This window comes from Melozone crissalis, unplaced genomic scaffold (assembly GCF_028551555.1).
Source record: "Melozone crissalis strain CALT ecotype California unplaced genomic scaffold, PUWL_Pcris_2 ptg000056l_1, whole genome shotgun sequence".
NCBI lineage: Eukaryota > Metazoa > Chordata > Aves > Passeriformes > Passerellidae > Melozone > Melozone crissalis.
In genome coordinates, this window is record NW_026535834.1 from 7180470 (window position 1) to 7203076 (window position 22607).

General features: G+C 45.4%; 1 protein-coding gene across 1 annotated transcript in view; it reads right to left on the minus strand.

Annotated features, from left to right (window-relative positions):
- Positions 1-256: 256 nt before the first annotated feature.
- TMEM260 (transmembrane protein 260) overlaps positions 257-22607 on the minus strand; it is a 34214-nt gene continuing 11863 nt past the window's right edge. Inside the window, exons 4-16 of the mRNA XM_054286692.1 lie at positions 15093-15270; positions 13060-13173; positions 11115-11294; positions 8783-8823; positions 8341-8427; positions 7855-7972; positions 7453-7613; positions 5721-5892; positions 4434-4582; positions 3395-3571; positions 2639-2692; positions 2162-2252; positions 257-1062 (exon numbers count right to left, since the gene is read on the minus strand). Of these exons, the coding sequence (XP_054142667.1) occupies positions 790-1062; positions 2162-2252; positions 2639-2692; positions 3395-3571; positions 4434-4582; positions 5721-5892; positions 7453-7613; positions 7855-7972; positions 8341-8427; positions 8783-8823; positions 11115-11294; positions 13060-13173; positions 15093-15270 (1795 nt within the window). The 3' untranslated portion in view covers positions 257-789. The remainder of the gene's footprint in view (positions 1063-2161; positions 2253-2638; positions 2693-3394; positions 3572-4433; positions 4583-5720; positions 5893-7452; positions 7614-7854; positions 7973-8340; positions 8428-8782; positions 8824-11114; positions 11295-13059; positions 13174-15092; positions 15271-22607) is intronic.

Genomic DNA, 22607 nt, shown 5'->3' on the forward strand with positions numbered 1-22607 from the left:
CTTGGAGCAACCTGGGATAGAGGGAGGTGTCCCTGTCCATGGCAGGGGGTGGAATGAGATGATCTTTAAGGTCACTTTCAACCCAAACCATTCTGGGATTTTGTGATTATGGTTCTGCAGTGCCCTTGGGCATGAGCACAGCTAGGGCTCAGAGCACATCCAAACCAGTGAATGACCAGGCGGCTCCTGGGAGGGCACCATCCCACAGCTTGTCCTGCTGGAAACCCACCACAAAAACACACGGACACAGCACAGCTAATGAAAAATGCCTTTAGGAAACCTCTTGGCTCAGCAACAGAGGAAACAATAAAATGCTAAATACAGTTTTACATCTAGAATGGACGGTGCATTCATAAAAAAATATATATATATTCACAGTACAACCTCATAGTGTTCTTGTAAAAGAAAACTCTCTTTTTCAAAATCTGATATTTTATTTAGTGGTGAGCTTCTCCCCTACCCCAAAAAAGTTCATTTGGCAACAGAAATCAATCAATTATATATATATATACATCTATATGTATATTCACAGTACAAGCTCATAGTTTTCTTGCAAAAGAAAACTCTCCTTTTCAAAACCTGATATTTTATTTAGTGGTGAGCTTCTCCCCTACCCCCAAAAAAGTTCACTTGGCCACAGAAATCAAACACCACTATGTTCCTGCAGAGGGGATCACACTGCATTTCCTCTCTGCTGCCATTTCTTTCCCCTTTTCAAACCACTCTCACACAGCCAAGGACTAATTCAGATTTTAAGTCCCGACTTTAACACTTCAGCAGGACCAGGAGCTACCCAGCTCCGCGCCTCAGCTCCGCTTTCCTCCTCCTCAGCCCCTGCAGCTCCTCCCTGAGGTGCTGCACGACCTGCAGGATGTCCTGGCGCTGGGGATCATCCTCTGCCTTCTGGGTGTAGAGCAGGAAATGTTTCACAGTTTGGGAGAGCAGCAGTTCAGGGTCCACGTCGCCCCGGCCGAGGCGCAGCATCCTCTCGCAGGCGATGGCGAAGTTTTTGTGCCAGTTCACCGGGTGATGGGGATGGGAGCTGACAATTTCTTTGTATGACTGTTAAAGGAACAAAAAGAAAAAAAAAAAAAAAAAAAGAAAAAAAAAAAAAAGAGAAGGTAGAGGCAGCAAATTAATTGAACAAAGTGGGAGCAACAGCTTTTAACAGTGCTTCAAAACTGCCTGGAAAGAAACAGATGCTATTTAGATGTCCAAGTCCAGAGCTGGAGTATTTCTGTAATTTGCTCTGTGTTTGCCATTCAGCAGCATGAATCAGAAATCCAAGGGGGGCTGAAACGTTTCCCTTCCAGCAGCAGCTGTTTGTTTAGAAACATTACAGATGATGGTGATAACCCCAGAGCACATTATGTGCTTCCCCCGGAGAGGTGTTACACCAAGCTGGGGGAAAAAAGAGATTTAACTGCCGCGCCTGCAAGACATTTACTCAATATTTCAGGAGATCAGGATGTCTTCCACGGGACTTAAGCAGTCTGTTGACTTGAGTGGGAATATTCATAAGCACAACAGCAGGCATGTGCCTGGGAACTTTGCAGAACAGCAAAAATCATAGCAAAACGGGCAAAAATTAAGGAAACCATTTGTTGATTCTGTGCTGGAGTATGAAATACTGCTCCTCTCTGCTGACACACGCTGATCACTTCGTGCATCTGTTGGCATCTCAGGCAGTCCAGCATTTCCAGAGATACCTAGACCAGCTTATGGGTGTTATTCTTTGGTGTGAAATGCAGCAGAATTAATTTGCAGAGCGAAGACTGTCGGATTTTACACTCGCTGGCTCAGACCGCACGACTGTGTAATGACAGAGGGGACAAGTGCAGAGAGGGGACTTCAGGACAAGGAATCTTTTGGCATGGGTTTGGAGCCCAGCACAGACAACATAATTATAGCAAAAGCAGGGTGTTGACTGGTTTGCTGCTGGCATCCTCCGTGACCGAGGGGGCAATGGATAAAATCCCTGAACAAATCTCTTTGGATCGGCTGTGCTCCCAGTTTGGATAAACAGGGGGAATGCAGATTGCAGGAAACACTGTGTTTCTATGGACTCTAGATATTTAAAAGAAAAGGGGGTAAAAAAATTGTGATGGAGGCTAAAAAATTAGGATGTAGGGAGCACTCCTAACCCAAATCCAGGACTTACAGTGTATGCGAATGTGTAAAGTTGTGCTTTCATTTCTGTAGTCACACTGGCTCTTTCTGCGAGGTCAAAGATGAAGAAAGCTGTTTTCATCCTAGGAAAAGGAGGAAAACTTCCATGTGGTAACTGCTTAATGCAACCAGCTCCCATCACAGGGTTGTACACAGCTTCAACACGTCCACATGTGGGACAGCAAAGCCATCAGTGAGACAAATTTCTCTCCATAACCTATTTCCTTACCCTACACCCCAACTACCTTTGAGAGACTTTGAGCAGAACCTTTTGGTGAACAAAACAGCCACTTTGCTGAAGGCTTTGCTGGCAGCTTCATCTCATCCTGCCAGCCTTTTCCTTCTAAAGCCTGGCACGTGCAGACCCAGTAAGGCCACGGCCCATCAAGCTGCCTGCTTTGGTGTGTGTTTCCACCCCAGTGAGCTGGCAGTGCCCACTGGCTGTTGGAAGGGAGCAAAGGAAAATTACCTGGCTTGCCACATCTCCTCGTTGGCAACAGCTTCCCAGGAAGAGGGGCTGAAACTAAATGGGAATGGAAATAAAATTCAGCCATCAGATCCACGTCGCTGGGTTTCACCCACCACAACCCTTCCAGCCCAGCTACAGAGCTCCCAGGCAGAAGCAAACCTGTGGCTCTGACAGCAGGGAATTCAGCTGATTCCCTGTCATTCAAAAAACTTTGTGCCTCTCTCTCCACAGAAGGGGCCTCAGGTGTTTCACAGCATCCCAGATCTCAGAGCCAGAGATGTTTTTTACCACCACAGGTCAGCCTATGACATTTAAACCTCTGGAGGTCTCAATAAGTTTAGATCCTGATTATGTTTTAAGGTCAGAATTGGACTTCATACTTGACTAGAGATGTCCTTGATGTTTTTCACATTATTAAAAATCACAGAACATGGAATGGTTTGGGTTGGAAGGGACCTTTAGGAGCATCTCATTCCAGCTCCCTGCCATGAGCAGGGACCCCTTCCACTATCCCAGGGTGCTCCAAGCCCTGTCCAACCTGGCCTGGGACACTGCCAGGGATGGGGCAGCCCAGCTCTCGGGGCTGTGCCAGCATCTCACCACCCTGACAGGGAAGAATTTCTCCCTGCTATCTCTCCAGAACACAAAATTGAGATTATGGTCCTTGTTTGATTCCTCTAACACTGCAGCAGGTGTGGCAATGCTGCTGGTGGAAAATGATGAGCAGGGAGGAGCAGAGGCTCCTCTGCCTTGTACCTGCCATAGTCTTCAGTCCAGTTATAGAGATTCCTTGTGAGTTGAATCCACTCTCCTGGGTCAAACACAGCTCCAGAAGGAACCAACTTCTCACACGTCCCCCAGGGCCACAGTGAGTGGCTCCTTCTCCATGTTGAGTCCCCCTCATGAAGACCTATGCAGACAAACACTTCCTTACTGCCAAAAAAACCAACAGAGAGAGCAATGGTGAAGCCACCTCAGGGACCATGGGCCACCCTGTGTCCCTGAGCAAACCAAACCAAACCAAACCAAAGCACAGCACACAGAGCAGCTAACACATCCACCCAGCACATCTCCCATCAGCATGGGCATGATCTGGGGCAGTGTGGAAAACAAATTAATTCCCCATCTGGCACTGCCCATCCTGAGCAGTCACATCCTGTCCCCTCTCCTGGACCTCCCAAACAGGCCAGAAGCTGTAGCAGAAGCCCATTTCTGCCCACTGGCACCTGGCTGTGCTCCTGTGCCTCCCCACCCTCGCAGGGCTCACCCCAGCTAGTCTAAATGCAGATGCTGTTCTTATTCGTGTGAGTATCTAATCCTTTCTCCACTCTTACTAAGCTATTTTTATATGATGATTATTCCTGGAATACATTCATTCTATGCTAATCAGTTGGCCACAATGTTCACAAAGGAGAAGCAGCAGCAATTTGCTCTCCAACCATCGTCGTTCTGAGTACACAGGAATGCTCCTATTCTCTGTGATGAACTGTATTGACAACAACAACAAAAAAATCATCAGTAAACACTCTGCAGATCACCTTTTTTCCCTTCCTTCCTAAAAACCAAACCAACCTCAAAACAACAGGCAATATTATATCCGGATGGAGTTACTTCTGCAGAGATATTTTGCTTTAATTGCAAAAATAATCTCGCCACTGGGGAGGAAGTCAGTGGAGAAAATTGGTCTTTTGGATGCAGTACCAAGCTGTTCCATAAACAATTTCAAGAGGGAAAAAAAAGAAAAAAAAAGGTCAGAGATTTTAGGAAAGCTGTTACATATGAAAGGAATGCTTACTGTTTATTTACTTGGAGGAAACGATGGAGATTAAAGGCGAGTGTCCCGTCGGGTAATGCTCCTTCCACAGGATTCCACCGGCTCCCAGGAAAATGAACGCCAGGTAAGTGCTTTGCCAGCTTGGGTAAATACCATCCGTAAGTCATCATCTGCAATGAAAGTTGTTAGCACCATCTGAACAGCAATCAGGAGATTTACAGCCAGCAGAAATGGTTTCTGCACCAGGAATGGCCTTTTGCTCAGGGATGTCACCAACCACGTCGGCAGGGACACGAGAACAGGCTGGGGCACCGTGGTCAGAATGGGGCACCAAGGTCAGGCTGGGTCACCGTGGCCAGGCTGGGTCACCATGGTCACACCACAGCACCAGGCTGGGTCACCATGGTTAAATCACAGCACCAGGCTGGGTCACCATGGCCAGACTGGGTCACCATGGTCAAACTGGGTCACCATGGTTAAATCACAGCATCAGACGGGGTCACCATGGTCAGACTGGGTCACCAAGGTCAGGCTGGATCACCATGGTCACACCACAGCACCAGACTGGGTCATCATGGTGAAAGTGGGTCACCATGGCCAGGCTGGGTCACCATGGTTAAATCACAGCACCAGGCTGGGTCACCATGGCCAGGCTGAGTCACCAAGGTCAGTCTGGGTCACCTTGGTCAGATCACAGCACCAGACTGGGTCACCATGGTCAGACTGGGCCACCATGGTCAGACTGGGTCACCGTGGTGACACCACAGCACCAGACTGGGTCACCATGGTCAGATCACAGCACCAGGCTGGGTCACCCATGGTCAAACTGGGTCACCAAGGCCAGACTGGGTCACCATGGCCACACCACAGCACCAGACAGGCTCACCAGTGCCTTCTGATCAGAGGCTTGCTCTTGCTTGCTCTGTTTTGTGATCCTTCCTCCACCACAAAATAGCCACTGCTGGTAAGACACACAACAGGGACTTGGTTTGGTTAAACACCAGGAACTGGGTTTGGGGTTTGCCAACCACTTGCAAAGCCAGGTGTGAGGATGATGTGGCAGTGGAAGCATGGGTGACCCATCCTGTAACTCTTTGTTTTTCCTTTTCCCATTTCTCAGTGAAAAAGGAATGTGCACACCACACTCCATCCCAGGGTTACCCATGACTCTTTAAAAAAAATCAATTTTATTTATTTCCAATATTATTTATTATTATATCATGAGTTTTAGGAGACCCTCTCAAGGAGACAAAACTTTTGCAGCTGATAATTAAATCTGCCTTTGTAAACACCACTTTCTGAACATACCTCCTGGTCCACTAAGGTGATATCTGGCCTCATCCCCTCACAATAATGAAGGTAACGAAGAGCATTCCCTGGCAAGTCTCCTCTGAGCAGGATCACTGCCCCCCTTGGCATGGAGGACAGCACGTTCCTTGCAAACTTATCAACAACGTAGTTGTTGCTCTGATCACAAGTGCTGAAGAGAACAGATGGAAAACAGAATGTTTAAACCAAGTATGTGCGTGGCTTTGCAGAAATTCTGAACAATTGTATGCAATGGGCACCCACAGGGGAAATCCACCTTGGTCAGGATGGAAACATCACAGCCACAGAATGGTTTGAGTTGGGACTTTAAAGAACATCTCACTCCACCCCCCTGCCATGGGCAGGGACACCTTCCACTGTCCCAGGTTGCTCCAGCCCCATCCAACCTGGCCTTGAACTTCCAGGGATGGAGTCAACAACTTAATCACCACAGCAACTTAATATCTCCATTTCCAGAGAAAATGAGATGCAGAAACAAAGCATTTAAAGCACAGGCACTCAGAAAGCACCACCCACTACAGTTTAGCCAAAATACACACCTTCACCTTAATTCTGATTTATTCTTGGGCTAAATCTAAAAACTTAATAGTTGGTGCTGGAAGTGCCAGTCCAACAATGGTTCTGCAAAGCATTTGAAATCCTCCTCATCTTTTAATGTTTCTATTAAGATTGAAAACCCCAAGTTTTTGTAGTGTCAGGCAGAAATTGGTTTACATGATCTGAGATTAGATAATTTCCATTGAAGTTGTGTGCACATACTCCAGGTATGGATTCAGGTGACACTTGAGAACAGGAGCTATGACTGGCTCAGGTATGGACAAGCTTTTGGAAAAGGTGTGCCAAAGAAAGGTTTCCTGATGAAGAAGTCTACATTCCTTGGTCAGCCTGTACCTGAGCATCCCTGCCAGGACACTGATTCCTATCCAAGTGACTGCATGAGTTATGGGATGGGGAAGCCCCAAACTACAGATTTAAAGATTCAAAAATGGGGAAAAAATCAGAAAAAATTTCAGGATATAAGCTAGAGTGTCACAGACATCTTTTGTGAAAATCCTTTTCTTTAGGATTTTTCCTGTTGAGAAGCTGAGGTCTCAGAAACAAAATGTAAACAATGGTTATTTGCTGCTGTAGAATGCAACAGGTGGATCTGTGATTGGTCTCGTGTAGATGTTTAGATTTAGTAACCAGTCATGGCAGAGCTGGCTCTCTCTGTCTGAGCCAGCTGCTTTTGTTTTCATTCTTTTCTATTCTATTCTTAGCTAGCCTTCTGAGAGGAAACCTTTCCTTCTGTTTTTAAGTATGGTTATAATGTAAAATACATATATCATAAAATAATAAATCAAGCCTTCTGAAACATGGAGTCAGATCTACATCTCTTCCCTCATCCTGAAAACCCCTGTAAACACTGTCACAGTAGAGTGAAGGAAAAGCAAGAGAAGTTTGAGCCACATGAATTTTGCAAACTCCCTTAGGAGACAAAGCAGACATTTATAAGGGTTTTTTTAGAAATTTATGTATCTACAGAGTTTTTTTCCCTCAACCTTGTGACATCCCCATTTACAGCCTGGAGTGACTCTGAAGGAGATCAAACCAGGGAGTTCTGCAGGCTGTGACCATGCAAGCTTAGGTGGGGTGTGAAAAGAGCCTTTCCCACTCCCAGCCAAGGCCAGAAATGCCAGGTCGCCCAGTGAGGTGGCACCGAATTTCTCACCTGTAATTTGCCCAAAGTTGAGAAGCCACGAGGGCGAGAGCAGGAAGCCACTCCAGGCATGGCAGCAGCACAGTGTCCCTCCCCAGGCTGGCCAGTGTGGCCAAGCCCAGCCCTGCCAGCACAGCCACCACAGCGCTGCTCTGCAGCCAGAACCGCTCCACCTACGAGAGAGAATCCCAGAATTGGGGTTGCGCTGGAAGGGACCTTAAAGATTCCCACCCCATCCCACACCTCCCACCAGACCAGGCTGCTCCAAGCCCCATCCAACCTGGCCTTGGAGCTGTATTTTGGTGCTTTCTGCAGTTTCAAGACAACTGCCTGCTGCTGGTCAGGTGGTTTTAAGGTTTTGAATGTTTCTCCCAAAAATTAACGTGCCGGAGCAACTTTGGGAGTGCAACTTACCACACCTAGAAACAGAGGCTTTGTAACATCCAAATTTGCTCTCCAAGCAAAGAAAAGGGAATAAAGGCAGAGCATTCCAGTGAAGAGCCAGATCACAGGTGATTTCTGCTGCTTTTTCCTATTACAAAAAAAAGTATCACTCCTGAGACATGATGAAAAAACAAAGCAAAAATCATTTGTGCTTGAACTTGCATACCTAAATGCATTTAACACAGGGAGCTGATGAGTTTTCCTTTACCTTTTCCATTTATGAAACTTCTGTTTTCAAAGCACAAAGCCATCAGCATTTCAGGAGTTATAAGCTTGCCACCTACCAAGCCACGGGGTTAACCAGGAGTAAGGGATATTTTGCTCCTAATAATTGATGACCACAGCCAATTGCTGCAATTTCTGCAGCAGCAAGCAGAAGGCAAAACAAGCTGCCCATGCAGGCAGTAAGAAAAATGAAAAAAAAATGCACATTGAAGCAAATATTGTTCAACTTACAGTGGCAGTGCTGTGCTCACACAGGCCACCAGTGCCAGGGCAAGGACAGGAAGGGAGAGCTCTGACTTCATCTGTGCCAGCTGGAAACTGTGGAGAAATGAAAGTGTGGATGTGTAAAATCACCCCCAAATCATCCCTGCACTCAATTAAAGTGTCAGGAGAAACAGGGAATAAGCACAAGAGAATATATTCCCATTCTGCTGGGATTAAGTCTACCAGAAATGGGATAGGGATGGGTTATATGGTAGAATTTTGAAGGGAAAATCACTGGGATGGGGGATTCAGTGCTTTTCCTTCAGCGGGGCAGCCAGAGGGCAGGATTGGTGCTGGACACACATGGCCCCAGCTCTGGATATAGGTGAGGAAAGGAAGGACAGGAGCCACTGTGGGCCAAAGGACAGCAGCAGCAGCAGGTGAAAGGCACAGCCAAGGTGTCACTCACAGCAGCATCTCTCCCATCCCGGATCCTGTCTCGGACTTGGCCTGAAATAAAAACAAAGGAAACCCATGAGGAGCCCACACAGTGATTGGGGGAAGGAAAATCTCCTCATTTTCTGTTTGCAGGAAAGGCAGAAAGCACTGCTCAAACCTTCACTGCAAGGTGTTCTCCCACCTGCCTGTTTCATGTGAGGCCACTGAAGGATTCACCCCTGGATAAGCATTTCTTCAAGGTGCTGGCAACTCATTATCCTGTGATTAGAGCATGGCATATGGTTCAACCATGATCTCTGCTGTATCACGGAATCATTTGGGTTGGAAAAGCCCTCTGAGATCATTGAGTCCAACCATTCCCCCAGCACTGCCCAGCCCATGTGCCCAAGTGCCACATCCACAAATCTTTTAAATCCCTCCAGGGATGGGGATTCCACCACTGCCTATTCAGCCTATTCCAATTCCTGACCATTCTTTCTGTGATTTTTTTTTCCCTAATATCCCACCTAAACCTCTCCTGCCCCAACTTGAGGCCACATTCTGTATCTTCATGCAATTATTTTCTGCTACATCCCCCCACAGCCTGAGACAAGCTCAATTCCTCCTTGCTCACCAGACTTGCCCCTGTCTCCTCTGCCCTGACAAACGCAGAGCTGTACAAAATCTTTATGAGATAATGAGAAGTTTTATTGCAGAGATCTGCAATCCATGGCACATGTCTGGGAAAAAGACAGGCTGTGTGGAGGGGAGGAATTACCTTCATTGCTGCTTGTTGGAAAAGTGGTGGCTATCAGATTAAAGTGAACAGATTCAGGAGGTCTGGAAGGAATATTTAATCTCAATAAAAATGGTATAGCTAATTGCATCCAGGATTTGATTAAAAAATAAGTGTTAGAGGATGGAGAGCCAGCTCACAGCTCCTGCAGCCCCATCTTGTTGGCAACTGATGGCCCTGGACACATCCACCACAGAGATAACATTTCTGACCCATGGCTTACAGGTGGAACCCTCTCCAAAATATTTTCTGGGCTTTTTTTTATGACCCTGTCTGCCCTTAAAACAGAGCTATGGGATGTAAAAGCTGTCTGTCCACCCAGCAGTGCTCTGGCATTATCCCAACTGGCACCGGGACCAAACGCTTGGATTTTGCTGTATTCATTGCTCCTGCTTCAGACAAGTTCATCCTAAATGTGATTTGTGGTGTAGGATTACACACAGTCCATCCCTAAGCCTCCTGAACATCAACTTGAATTCATCACATTTGATGGAGAGAGGAGTTAAGGGATTTGCATGCCTTGGTATTGCTCTGCCCAGTGGAGGCTGATTCTCCAGTGGAGCTGGGAACAGGACAACAGGGGAAGTCTCACAGGTCCTTCAGAGGCTGGGCCTGATCTCTGCAGGAGTTTTTGGGCAGATTTAGCGGCAGCAGCAGGAATTATCATGTCTTTTGACACACATCCTAGAGCCACACAGCCCTCTGAGAAGGGTGGAATGGCACAGCGGCAGGGATGCTTTGTCAGGCTGTATTTGAAGGGTGATTTCTGAGGATGTGGAGCTCCAGGACTCCAGGGAGGGACAGAACATGTAGAACACATTTTTTTATTGTTTTCCTCCCAGTGGTGTGATTTCCCAGCCCTCTGCCCTGAAAACCTGGGAGCAGGACAGACTCTGGGGTGGTGGGCTGGTGATTTCCTTGGGTGGCCAGAGCCCAACATCCAAGTCAGGGCTGGAGGAGGAAGATGCAAACCCTATATTCTGAAAGCAACCAGGATTCTTCCCTCTCCTGGCAAGCAGAGACCTCAATAACTCAGATCAGAGGTTCCTGAGAACCCTCAAACCAACCATTCACTTAAATTCAACATTAGTTAAGTTAAGAGGAATAATTTAGAGCCCTCAAAACAACCACTCACTTAAATTCAACATCAGTAAATTAAAGAGGAATAGCTTTTAAATGAAAACTGCTTGTGATCTCTTTAAATGTTTGAGTTAAAAATAGAAAAATAAGACAATATTAATCTTAAAAACACCACAAAATTGATGTCACCGACTCCCTCTGGCACAGTTTGTTCTTTGGGCTCCTACACACATAAGACACCCATACAGCTCCCAGGAAATAATTTGGCTCTCCCCATAAGGCAATGAGAATTATCTCTTTGCTTTCCCAGCCATGTGACCCATTCCCAGAAAACCTGACAGGTCAGGAGGTCGAAATCCAATATGAATGCTTAAAAAATGAAACATTTTCAATTTCCTTCCCCGCGAGCCCTTAATCGTCACAAACAGAACATCTCTGCTGTTGCATAAGTGGAAAGGAAGCAATTTAGGCAGTGACCCTTGTTTACCAGATTGAATGTCCCATATTCTTCCCTCAGAAAGTGGGTCAAAAATCCTTGAAAAGTCGTCTGGTCTCCCCATGTCCAGCGGGCTCGATTGAGGTAGGACGAAGCCGGCAGATAGAGATAAGGCAGCAAACCAGCCAAGAAGCATAAACCCAACTTCAGCAAATGGCCTAGGGACAATTCCTGCACCAAAATATGTCATATTGCATAACAATGTTTATTTTAGTTTAATCACGCTGGAACTTCAAGAACAGATAAAGAAAAAACATCAAATATATTTACACAGAGCTGATCTCTCAATTTATAGTAAGTCCCTACAAAATGCTATGTTAAACCTTACGATTTTGTGGATTACTAGGAAACTGCATCAAACTGATCTCCTTTGCATGGCAGGGTGAAATTTAAGTGAAGCAAATAATATTAGCTAGGACTCATGAGTATCATACTCATTGCATCTTTCACATTTAAATCATGGCATGACATGCATAGATGGCTGAAGCACTGCAAGGCTGAGATAACCCACTTTGCAGCGATTAAGAGTTGGCTGGTTTTCCATCTGGCAAAAAAAAAAAAAAAACCCACATAAATGCTGCTCTAGTACAACTGCACACATCATCACCATCATCAGGAGTCAGTTTTGCCATTTACTTGATCGTGATTAGGCTGGCTAAATTGGATAGGCCAACTTTTGGGGTGGGATTTTCGACACTGCCTAAGGGGTCAGGGAGACAAGACTTTCAAAGGGACTTGTGTGCCTAACTCCTTTAAGTGCTTTGGAAAATCCCACCCTAGAATATTGCACGCTTGCTTTGTCGTTAGCCACTGCCCTGTCAATCAAAGCACTTCCTCAGCATTTGGGGTTACTGGGAGTGATGATCTGTGGAGCAGAGAAAGGAGCTGGATAATGATGGTGGTCAGAGCTCCTCCAGAAGAAAGGTGGCTCATTTGTACTTTAAAAAAGCACTTTTCCATCCATTTCCATCTTATTCAGTGGTTTCCTGCAGCAGGCACTACTGGGCAGTCCAAAGCATTTCCCAGGATTATCATATTGGCACAGCACTGCCTTTACTGGAAACCACAGAGGTCTCTCTGGACCTCCCTGCTCAAAAAAGAAACCCAAAACAAACTATAAATATATTGCAGAAGTTATTATTGATTGTGTTAATGGAAATATATGGCCAGAAAAGAGCGTTGCTGGGGATGCTGAAGAGATTTTGGATCAAGCTTGTCTGAGTTGCATCACATTTCTTGCAGCTCATGTGCTTCACCCAGGCTTAGTTATGCCCTGAGTGGATGTGGCTTCTGCTGGCTTCCACCAGGGAGCCAACACACAGAAACTCATCTCCAGGGGAGCTGATGGCATGGGGAAGGCTGAGTTTTCAGTTCCAAGTATTATTTTAGCTCACAGGGTAATTGCAAGCAGCTGGGACAGAGCACTCCTGTGCCAGGGGACACAAGAGGGTCACAGATCACTGGCATGAGCAAAGATCACTGAACCCCAGAATGGTTTGGGTTGGAAGGGAACACAGATATCATCTTGTTTTAACCCTCTGCCATGGGCAGGGACACCTTCCATCATCCCAGGCTGCTCCAAGCCCTGTCCAACCTGGCCTTGGGCACTGCCAGGGATGCAGGGGCAGCCACAGCTGCTCTGGGCACCCTGTGCCAGGGCCCCACACACTCACAGGGAAGAATTTCTTCCTAATATCTAAATCTAACCTTGCCCTCTATCAGTTAAAGCCTCTTGTCCCATCACTCCATGCCCTTCTTGCAGACCCTCTTTAAATCAGACCCCCTTGAGATCAGTGGCTGTGGTGTCAGACTGTAACTTCAGTGGGTCATGATTAATCACATCAACTTAGAAGTGACACAAGTTCTGGGGGAGAAGAATCAATCCCAGCCTTAGAAAAACAGAGGTATGAGTGTGTAAGTGACTGTATATACATACCCTCTTTCTGAAAAGCTGTGAGAGAACCCAGGGCACAATACAAGCAACATAAAGCACTATGGTATGCTGATTGCACAGACTGAGCCCACAGCAAAAGGCACCCCATTTAGAGATCTGAGAGAGAAAAAAAATTTAAAAATCACAATTACTATTTACAAGTTTGCAAAAACATCCAGAGATCAAAAAGATTCAGCACAGCATCCTTGAAGGAGAAAGGCAAACACACCAGTGAGCAGTGGGCAGTTGTAACATGGAACTCAGGGGATTTTTAAATTTGTTACAGGGAGATTCCAACTGTTCAACAGAAAACATTATTTAAGAAGTGTCCAGCTGAACAGCCATGCCTCCATGCATACAGAGATCCTGTGCAGCATCATCACATTATAATGATGGGATGAGTCCAATTCCTGAACCCAGCTGTACAGGGGAGGCTGCCCAACAGTTCACACTATGTGATTTTTCAGAAATGTCCTAAAACAAAGCCATTATCTACAGAAATCTATTTTTTTTAACAGAAATTATTTTTTCCTCTTTGTTAGGCACAGAGGGCTAAAGTCAGGGCTGCACATGGCTGCACATCCTAAGCCACGGGAATTAAAGGTGACACCCTCATAATTCTAAAACCTCAAACCTGTTCCAGTGCCCAACCAGCCTCTGGGGAAAGAACCTTTTCATGATATCCAACCTAAACCTCCCCTGCTTGTTCCAGCCCTTGGTGAGGGTGGTGTGTGAGATGCAATCATTGCCTTGGTGTAGTGCTGGGATCACCCTGTAATTTTCAATTAACTGCTCAGCATTCCATGCTGGACACTGCCCTGCCATGGAAGCACCTTGCCATAAGTTCAGAAAAACCTTTGTGGGTCTCAGAGCTGCCTGGCAGGGCTCAGAACCACCTCAGTCATTTTTTACGTACATGGATGAGCTCCAATATGATGTCTGTAGGACCATCTGATTTATGAAAAGCACTGCAAGCTTGCTGTTGGCAGCCTGGCTTCTTCCAGGCGTGGGATGCCAGACACTCAAAAAAAAACATTGGAACAAGCTCCTTAACTGCTTCTGAAAATCTAATTTTGAAAATCCCATTGGAAACCAGGCATGTGAAACATGGGAGAAGGCCGGAAAATGCCCAGCTCCATGTCTGTGGAGTTCAGGTTGTGGGGATCTTGGGGCTGCTGCTCATTAGAAAATAATAATAATAATTTTTAAAAAATCCAATGGTAAAACAAGGTCTCTGTAGCCATTGATAAAACATGTTATTTGAGAACTCATGAAGCTGAGTAAACTACCACTGCAGACTCCTGAAATTCTAGCCTAGCCTGACAAAAATCCCTTTATTCACACAATTTACAGGAGTCACAGCAGGCAAGTCTGTCGGAGGAAAAGAGATCAGATGTTCGGGCAAACAAAAGTAGAAAGAACAAGACTGCTGAGCAAAAATATCATTTGGCTGACTAGTCTGTTTATAAAGTAGAAAATACAGCATGAAATTTAAAGTCTCTGTGTTTAACAATGCCATTATTTTAGGGGCACATTTAATTTCAAAAGAAAAACTGATTGAAAATTTGCTCGTTCCCGTTTTTGAGCTGGAACCTGGTTTTTGATTAGATGGAGGTTTCTGTACAATACATCCATTTACCCCCAAGAAAATTACCAATTCTTAAAACAAAACCTTGAACACTCACAGCCTAGTTTGTGTCTTTGATGCAGGATGAACTAAAATGTTTAGATTGAAATGATTTTGGTTTTCCTGCTTCCATTCTGTGAGTATTAAATAAATCAATTCCAAACCTATCCAACAGGTCCCAACTCAATCCTTAAGCAAAGTGGGCAGGGTTTTTTCAATGTTTGTCACTTTTGAACGCCCAGGTAGATCAGGGATGGACCCCACCCAGCAAGGTGCTGAGGTAAGACCTAAAATTTGGCCTATTTACTTAAAACTAAACCAGCAGTAAATGAACAAGAAATTACAAAAACAGGTGCTAACCAATTACGAAAAAAATAAAGAACCATTCACTTTGCTTGAGATGTTTTACCTTTGATCTCTCTTTTGCAGTGGATGCCTCCTCAAAATGAGCAGTGAGAGCCATCAGCAGCCCCACAAACAGATTGTTTAAGCTGAAAACCTCCGCCGTGATGGACCACTGCCATGTTAGACGCGAAAATGAAAACACCCCCGCAGCAAGGATTCCTCCAGCATATGAGCCAGAAAGCCTGCAAACACAGATAACATGAAATCTTCTTTTCCAACAAAAAAAAAGAGCCTACTTTATTGTCCTTCTTTTTTTAATTTTTTTTTTTTTTTTTAAAAACAAAACATACTGCAGCAGCAGCAACGAGTGCCACCCAGCACCCTGCCAAAACATTATATGGTTAAGATCTCCCTAATAATTTCTCTGCTAAGGATTGCCATTGGGAAGAGCAGAGCCTCTTTGCCAGCCACCCAACACCAAAGAATCTGCTTCTTCTCGCCATGCAAACTTCCAGGATTGAATTTGCTTCAGAAATCCTGATGAGGGAAGGCCCAGAGGGTGCAGGGAGCCAGGGAGTCATGGCTTTAATGGGATACTCTGGAGGAGATGCCAGCAAGGATGCAGCCTTCAATTCATCCAGGAGCTGAATTAAGAGTGGATTAGAGCTATTCAGGATGGACAGCATTGGCAGGGTTTTCCTGGGGGGGAGGTTTGGTGTCCTGGGGATTGCAGCACCCACAGTCCCATCAGGGAGAGGTCAGGAGTGTGGGAAATGGGTGCCAGCTCCAGCAAGAGGGAGGGAGAGGGTGAAGCAGCCACTGCTGGGATGGCTGTGAGCCCAAAGCTGGCCATCTCTGGGACTCCCAGATGGGATTATGGCACATTCCCCACGGAGCTGCCTGCCCAGCTCAGCTGGATGCTGCAGCCAGCACAGGCAGCCCACGAGGTGGAATTTAAGAAACCCATTCCACCACAGTGGCTCTTGCCTTCATTGCTCTGCCTCTGCCTGTCTGGAAGCTCTCTCCTTTAGGAAGTCACCCTGAAAAGGAGAAGTGTAGGGCACCACAACATGCTCAACCAAGCTTTATCCAAAAATACAAATAGCTGTGGCTGTAGTCAAAGCTACACTGCAGAAATTCACCATTGCACTGTAAGACTCAGCTAGTCTCCACCAAAAATTGGGTATTTTTCTGATTCCATCCAGACACATACAGTTCCATTTAATCCTAATAATTCTAGCAGGTTTAAGCCAAAAAAAAAGATAAACTACCCAACCTCTTCATCGAGCTACACATGTGATTTCCACATGAGGATGCTCCTGATAGAGCCCTCTCTACAAGGGCTCCTCTGCTTGGTTTGCCAGAGATCTGAAGGTATCTGGAAAATAGATCTCATGATTTTTATCCCCTTTGTGAAGTACTTTAAGATCTGCACCTGCAGGATGTAGCTTAAGGGTGAGAAGTATGGAGTGAACATTGGGAAAAAAGGAAACAATTCTGAGGTGCTCCAGGCCAAGCTCAAGGTGACAGCGTGTTCAACATCAAATAGTGGGAAGGTGACAGACAGTTCAACATCAACTATGGGAATAAGTCTCAAAAAATCAACAGAATTGGGAAAAAAACTGAAGAAAGATACCAGGAAAGGGCAGCAGGACCATGTGTAATGAAAAACCAACATATCCCCAATACACAGATTCGCTTCATGATGTTCCTGTTTTGACTAAACCATTTAAACAGTTCAAACTTTTAGTTATAAAGAAACAACTCCATAAACCCCTTTGAAATTCTTGCAGGGAAATAAGGTAAAAAAAAAAAGGTGAAACAACTTTTCAAAAAATCTTCAGAAAAGCAGCACTTTAGGCAAACATCCCAATCATTCACCAATTCTCCTTGTCTTTCTCAGGAAAGACTCAAACATATCATGAGGGTTCAAGTGAGACGAAAGAAATCCCATCCTCTTGACAAAAAGTCTCAGTTGAGTTTTATGAAGCAAAGCTAAAGCAAAAGCCACTCAACTCAAAGCTTAAAGAGTTATCCCAGCTGTGTGGGACACAGGACACGTCTGCTCACCGAGCAGAGCAGGGTCAGGAGCACAAACTAAGCACAGCCCACAGACCTGTCTGTCCACAGAATCACAAAAAATATCATAAAATGGCTTATGGTGGGAAGGGAACTTAGAGATCATCCTGTTCCAACATAAGCCATGGGTGGGGACGCCTTGGCTTAGTGTCAAACCTGGGCTTGGACACTTCCAGGATCCAGGGGCAGCCACAGCTTCTCTGGGCACCCTGTGCCAGGGCCTCACCACCCTCACAGCCAGGAATTCCTTCCAATATCCCACCTAACCCTGCCCTCTGGCTGTGGGAAGCCATTCCCCCTTGTCCTGTCACTCCAGGCCCTTGTCCAAGTCTCTTCTCATCTCTCTTGGAGCGCTTTCAGGTTTTGGAAGAGTCCCTAAGGTCTCCCTGGAATCTTCTCCAGGCTGAACAACTTTCCCAGGAAGCTCATGGGAAAGCCAGGCTGCTGAGCCCACTCTGGGACAGCCCATTTCATGCACAGAGCACTAAGATCCTCCAAGTACCACAGATGTCAAAAAACCAAACAGGAATGCGCTGCACTCTTGAAGAACATCAAGAAAACAGCTTTGGGAAGGGCAAGCTGGAGACCACAGACCTGTCTGTCCACAGAGTCATAAAAACAATCATAAAATGGCTCAGGTTGGAAGGGAACTCAAAGATCATCCTGTTCCAGCTAAGCCATGGGCAGGGACACCTTCCCCTATCCCAGGCTGCTCCAAGCCCCATCCAACCTGGCCTTGGACACTTCCAGGGATCCAGGGGCCCACTAAGCTCCTCTAAAGTCCAACAGACGTCAAAAAACCAAATGGGAACGTGTTGCATTCTTGAAGAACATCAAGAAAACAGCTTTGGGAAGTGCAAGCTGGAGACCAAGAGTTTTTCTGCAGGTTCTGCTATCAGCAATGGAAGTGATGGATTTGTGAGTTTGCAGATTCAGAGGGAAACTCTCAGAAGTGGAAGCAATCAGAGCAGGTATCTCCAGAGGAGGATGAAGAGCACCTGGCAGAAGAAATGCAACAATCCACAGTACGAAGCAGCACCAGCAAGACAAGCAGAAATTAATTCCAGGTGATTGCCAGCATGATTTTGGGGTAAAATTAAATCAATCCTGCCCTGCAGCTGGGGTAACGTGGTTATACAGCTCATTTTGACAACATGAGGGTCTCCATGCTCCTCTGCCTCTGCAGCCTGTTGGAATTCTCCAGCACAGAGTGGCAATGTGCCCACATCTCTCCTGTCTCAGAATCAAGATGACCGGAAATGACACACTGTCCAAGGAGGTGACAAAAACATCAGGCATGGACAGCTCAGCCACCTACACCACTCTGGACCAAAGACCAACCTCAGGGTGGAAAAGACACTGATGGGTGATCAGTGGTGCAAGGCAGAGTGAGATGAAAGAACTCTACAGAAAAGGCACAAAAAACCCAAGCAAAACAGAGATGGGAAAAAACTGAAAAAGCAAAGGGATGGGACAGAGCTTTGAAGCTGAGGTCAAGAAGCCCAAAGCCAAGAATTATTTTTTTCCCCATCCCTGGGAAGGTTCCATGGCAGGTTGGATGGGGGTTGGAGCAGCCTGGTCTACTGAAAGGTTGGAAAGGGATGAGCTTTAAGATCCTTACCAACTCAAACCATCCTGGAGTTCTGTGATTCTCTAAAAAGCATGAAAAAATTTGCAAAGGAGCACAGTGCAATCTGCAACTGGAGATGTTGGTGACATGTTACACAAGGAAGCAGGACATTAGGGGGCCAGAAGATAATAGCTGCCCTAATTACAGGCACAGAGAGAATTCTTGTGGTTAAGACAGAGTATTTTGTGGAAGAAGGTTAATTCAAGAGCTAAAGGAAACCTCCCATAAGTCCAGCAAGAGCTCAGCAACCCAGTGACCAATGTGGAGACAGAACAATGTGGAACAAAATGAAGAGGTCACTTCTGGTGTAGAAGTTAAGAAGTTTTTCATGGCACATAGTCACTTGTCTCACCAATTCAAACACCAGGCCTGGCACTGACAATGCAAATATTTCCTGCAGTGAAGCCCTGCTGGACAAGAAGGAACCACAGAGCCTTTGGGCTCTGCCACCCTGCCTGGAGCCCCACACTCTGCAGTCTGCACTGGCTGGTGGCTTCCCACATGTGCCATGGTTGGGAGAAGAAAAAAACATTTGGGTTTTTTCCTGGAAATAAATTCCACATTGTCTTTCCTCTCAACAGCACATCAGAGAGCTCACATGCAGAGCAGAGAGCAGCAGAGAATTGTCCCCACTCAACTTCTACTTGTGCTTCTGTCTTTAAACACTTTAAACACTGCCTTTATTTTTCAAATAGAGTTGAGGTGCTGCAGAACATGGCAAAGACACTCAGCAGCTCAATCCTCAACTGGCCTCATGGAAAAGCAACATCCTCAGGAGAGTTTATTCCAATATTTTGGGGAGCAAGGAGGGTAGATGGCTGCTCCCCAAATCCAGCTTGTTTCCCCCCTTTTCGGGACCAGTATGAGAAAGAACAGCCCCAGCACCAGAGCCAGCTCATGGAAGAAGAAAAGAATTGAAGCCATGGCAAAATTGGGAAAGTCTTCATGACCGTCATCCAAAAACTCACTCAGAAGGGACAGAAAGAGTCAGCAAAGGAGAGGTCACACAGTCCTTTCTGAGAAATATTTTCCCATGGCATCCCTAAACATAAAAGGAAAAGACTAAAAAAAAAATAAATTATGATTGTGCTTTCCTTTTCAAGCATGCAAGTGAAAGAATGTGCTTGGGCCTCAGCTAAAAGGATGCAGCCAGTAGGAATTTGCTTTAATCAGGACTATTTTAGCTGCAAGTTTTTATTAAGAGTTTGCAGGAACATTTGGAAAAACTGAAATTAAATATATTAACCTGTTGTTGTTGTTGGGTTTTTTTTAATCATAGTTTTTAGCTTGTCATTTGTTGGCAATCACTAAAACATTAATTTAAAATTTAGCCTTTCCTTTAAGTTTGGTAAAATTTCCCTTTAGCCAAAGTTACAAGTCATATGCCTTTAACAAAAAAACTCCACCAGCATTTTTACTTTTTATTTATAAAACAACAGCAGACATTCTATATTTAATAATTCCCCAAAATGTATTAAATGATCAGCATAAAGTTACATATGGATGGGAACTGGAATTTAATTAACATGTTTTCGTTAAATGCAATCTTCAGTGCACTGGATTCATTAAGAAAAGTAAGATAATTGGAATGGTTTATATTTGAAGCTGATGTATTTAACACTGGCAACACCTATCTGTACCTAGTGAAATAAGCTGATTATTTCTGCCTTCTTTTCTCTCCAAAACTTTACAGGCAGGAGATCTTAGCCTTGCATCTTTCATTTTTTTTTTTTTAGGCAGTAGAATAAGAAACTCTCTTGATTTTTAAAATCTCCACTAATTAGCTAAATAATGGAATTTAAAAAAAAAATTAAATTGCCAGTCCCTGCACCTGCAGATGATGACCCTGATGTTGCTGGCTCCCTGTTCACTTCCACAGACTCCAACTACATCACCAGCAACCTCTGTCTCTTTGCAGTAGCAAAGATACATTCCTTCAATGTATTTTTATTTCAAGGCAGTGCACTAAAGAGTTAACATTTTGAATTTAAGAGGTTTTTCTTGTTAATCAATCAATTTAAAAAAAAAAAAAACAACTATTTTTTTGATGAGGCTAAACAGAAAGAGACGCAGAAGACTCAACAACCAAGCTTCCCACTGATAAATTTTAAGCGTACACGAGCATCGGCGCTGAAATAGAAGAATTATTTAAAAATTAAAATCCAAACAGGAGTTTAGGGCTTAAGTAACAATAATTATCCCCCAAAACCCCAATCCCTCTGGGTTTGCCTGCCTCTCAGCCACAAACACTCCATGACAAAAGGCGGTTTCTCTTGCTCTCAGCGCTGAAGAGCCAGCTCAGGTACTACAGGGAATAGCAAACCAGATTTTATTCTTCCTCAAGGACCTGGAGCTCAATAGCCACTTAAGCCCTGCCCGCAGCAGGAGGAGGAGGAAGGAGAGCAGGGCTTGGCTCATCTCTCCTGGTTGGGTCCCATGGTCACAAGAAGTGAAGGGAAAAGAGACTGAGCAAAGAGGCAGAGCCACTATGAAATAAAACCAAACCAGTCTGGTCACAACCAGCTGCTGTCCTTGGTGTGAAACAGGACTTCAGCATCCCACAGCTTCAGCATTCCCATAGATCCATGATTTCTGGGATAGCAGGCAGCACCCCCACCTCCCACCACAAGCATGGAATGCCTCACACCCAGCCAGGGACCGCCATCACTTCCTGACTCTTCTTTCTTGTAGTTATTTCATTGAAACACCACAGTTTGGACAGGGGATGGTCCAGGGTGGCAGTGAGGATTTTGGCAAAGGGGAGCTGGTCCTTGCACCCTCTCACACATGTCCTCCTGGACTGGAGGTGTCCAGTTGGGATATCACCTCTGAAGGATATTGTCTCTGCCCACCCCTTTGGAAATGTGGACCTGTGGAGGTCACCAGCACATGCAAGAGGCATCTTGCATCCCATCCCTTGTGTTCTGGGGCCAAGTCACCTTGGATCCTCTTGCTGGGAGGACCAAACCGCTCTGGGATGGCAGCAAGGACCTCCATGGGTCCACTGCACAACAGGGATGGGAAGAGACCCCCTGTGACAATTCATCAGGGGAGCGAGGAATGAGACATCCCAACCTCACCCCTTGCATGCTCCAGGATGTCCATCACCACCAGAGCAGAGCCTGCCTGCAGCAGCCCCTTGCCAAGGAACTTTGGTATTTAAATTCAACACTTCCATGCCAAGCTATTCCAGAGCAGCTCAATGAGTGGAACAGCTCATGACAGATCTATAAAATGCACACAGGGCTGCGCTGCTTTAAGAAATATCACCCCATACTCACATTTGAGTTGTACAAACTGTGCTTCCAGCCATTACAAATGAGAAATTCTCTCCTGGTGTCTTTGCAAGCGCAAAGGGTGTATTAGTTCAACTCATTATTTGATTCACAATCCTTGGAAAATAGATACACCTTTATCCCAGGCTCCTGTAATAACTAGCGCCTGCTTCCAGCAGCCAAAAAACCCCAACCCGCAGTAGGAGCCGACTGGAGCTATTTAAATGTTTTATAAGTTGGCTTTTTTTTTTTTTTGGGTAATTGCAGAAACTTTTCCTAATCTGACATTTGTTAAAACCCCTTATTAGAAATTATGCAGCCGCAGAAAAAAAAAAAAATAAAAAAGAAAGAAAAAAAAAAAGGAGCGGGCGGGGGGGGCGAAAAGGAAGGAGTTGAGGGGGGGAAAAAAATAGAATAAAATATAAAATAAAATAAAAATGAGCTGGCTTCACAATTACCAAGTCAGCCCATGCAGCCCTTTGCTATTGTACGAGTGGCATAAACCCCCCGGGCGGCCTATCAGCTCCCTGGCAGGCAGGGGGCTGCGCTATTCAAAGCGAGAGATACAAGCTGCAGGGCAAAAACCTGGCAGCTC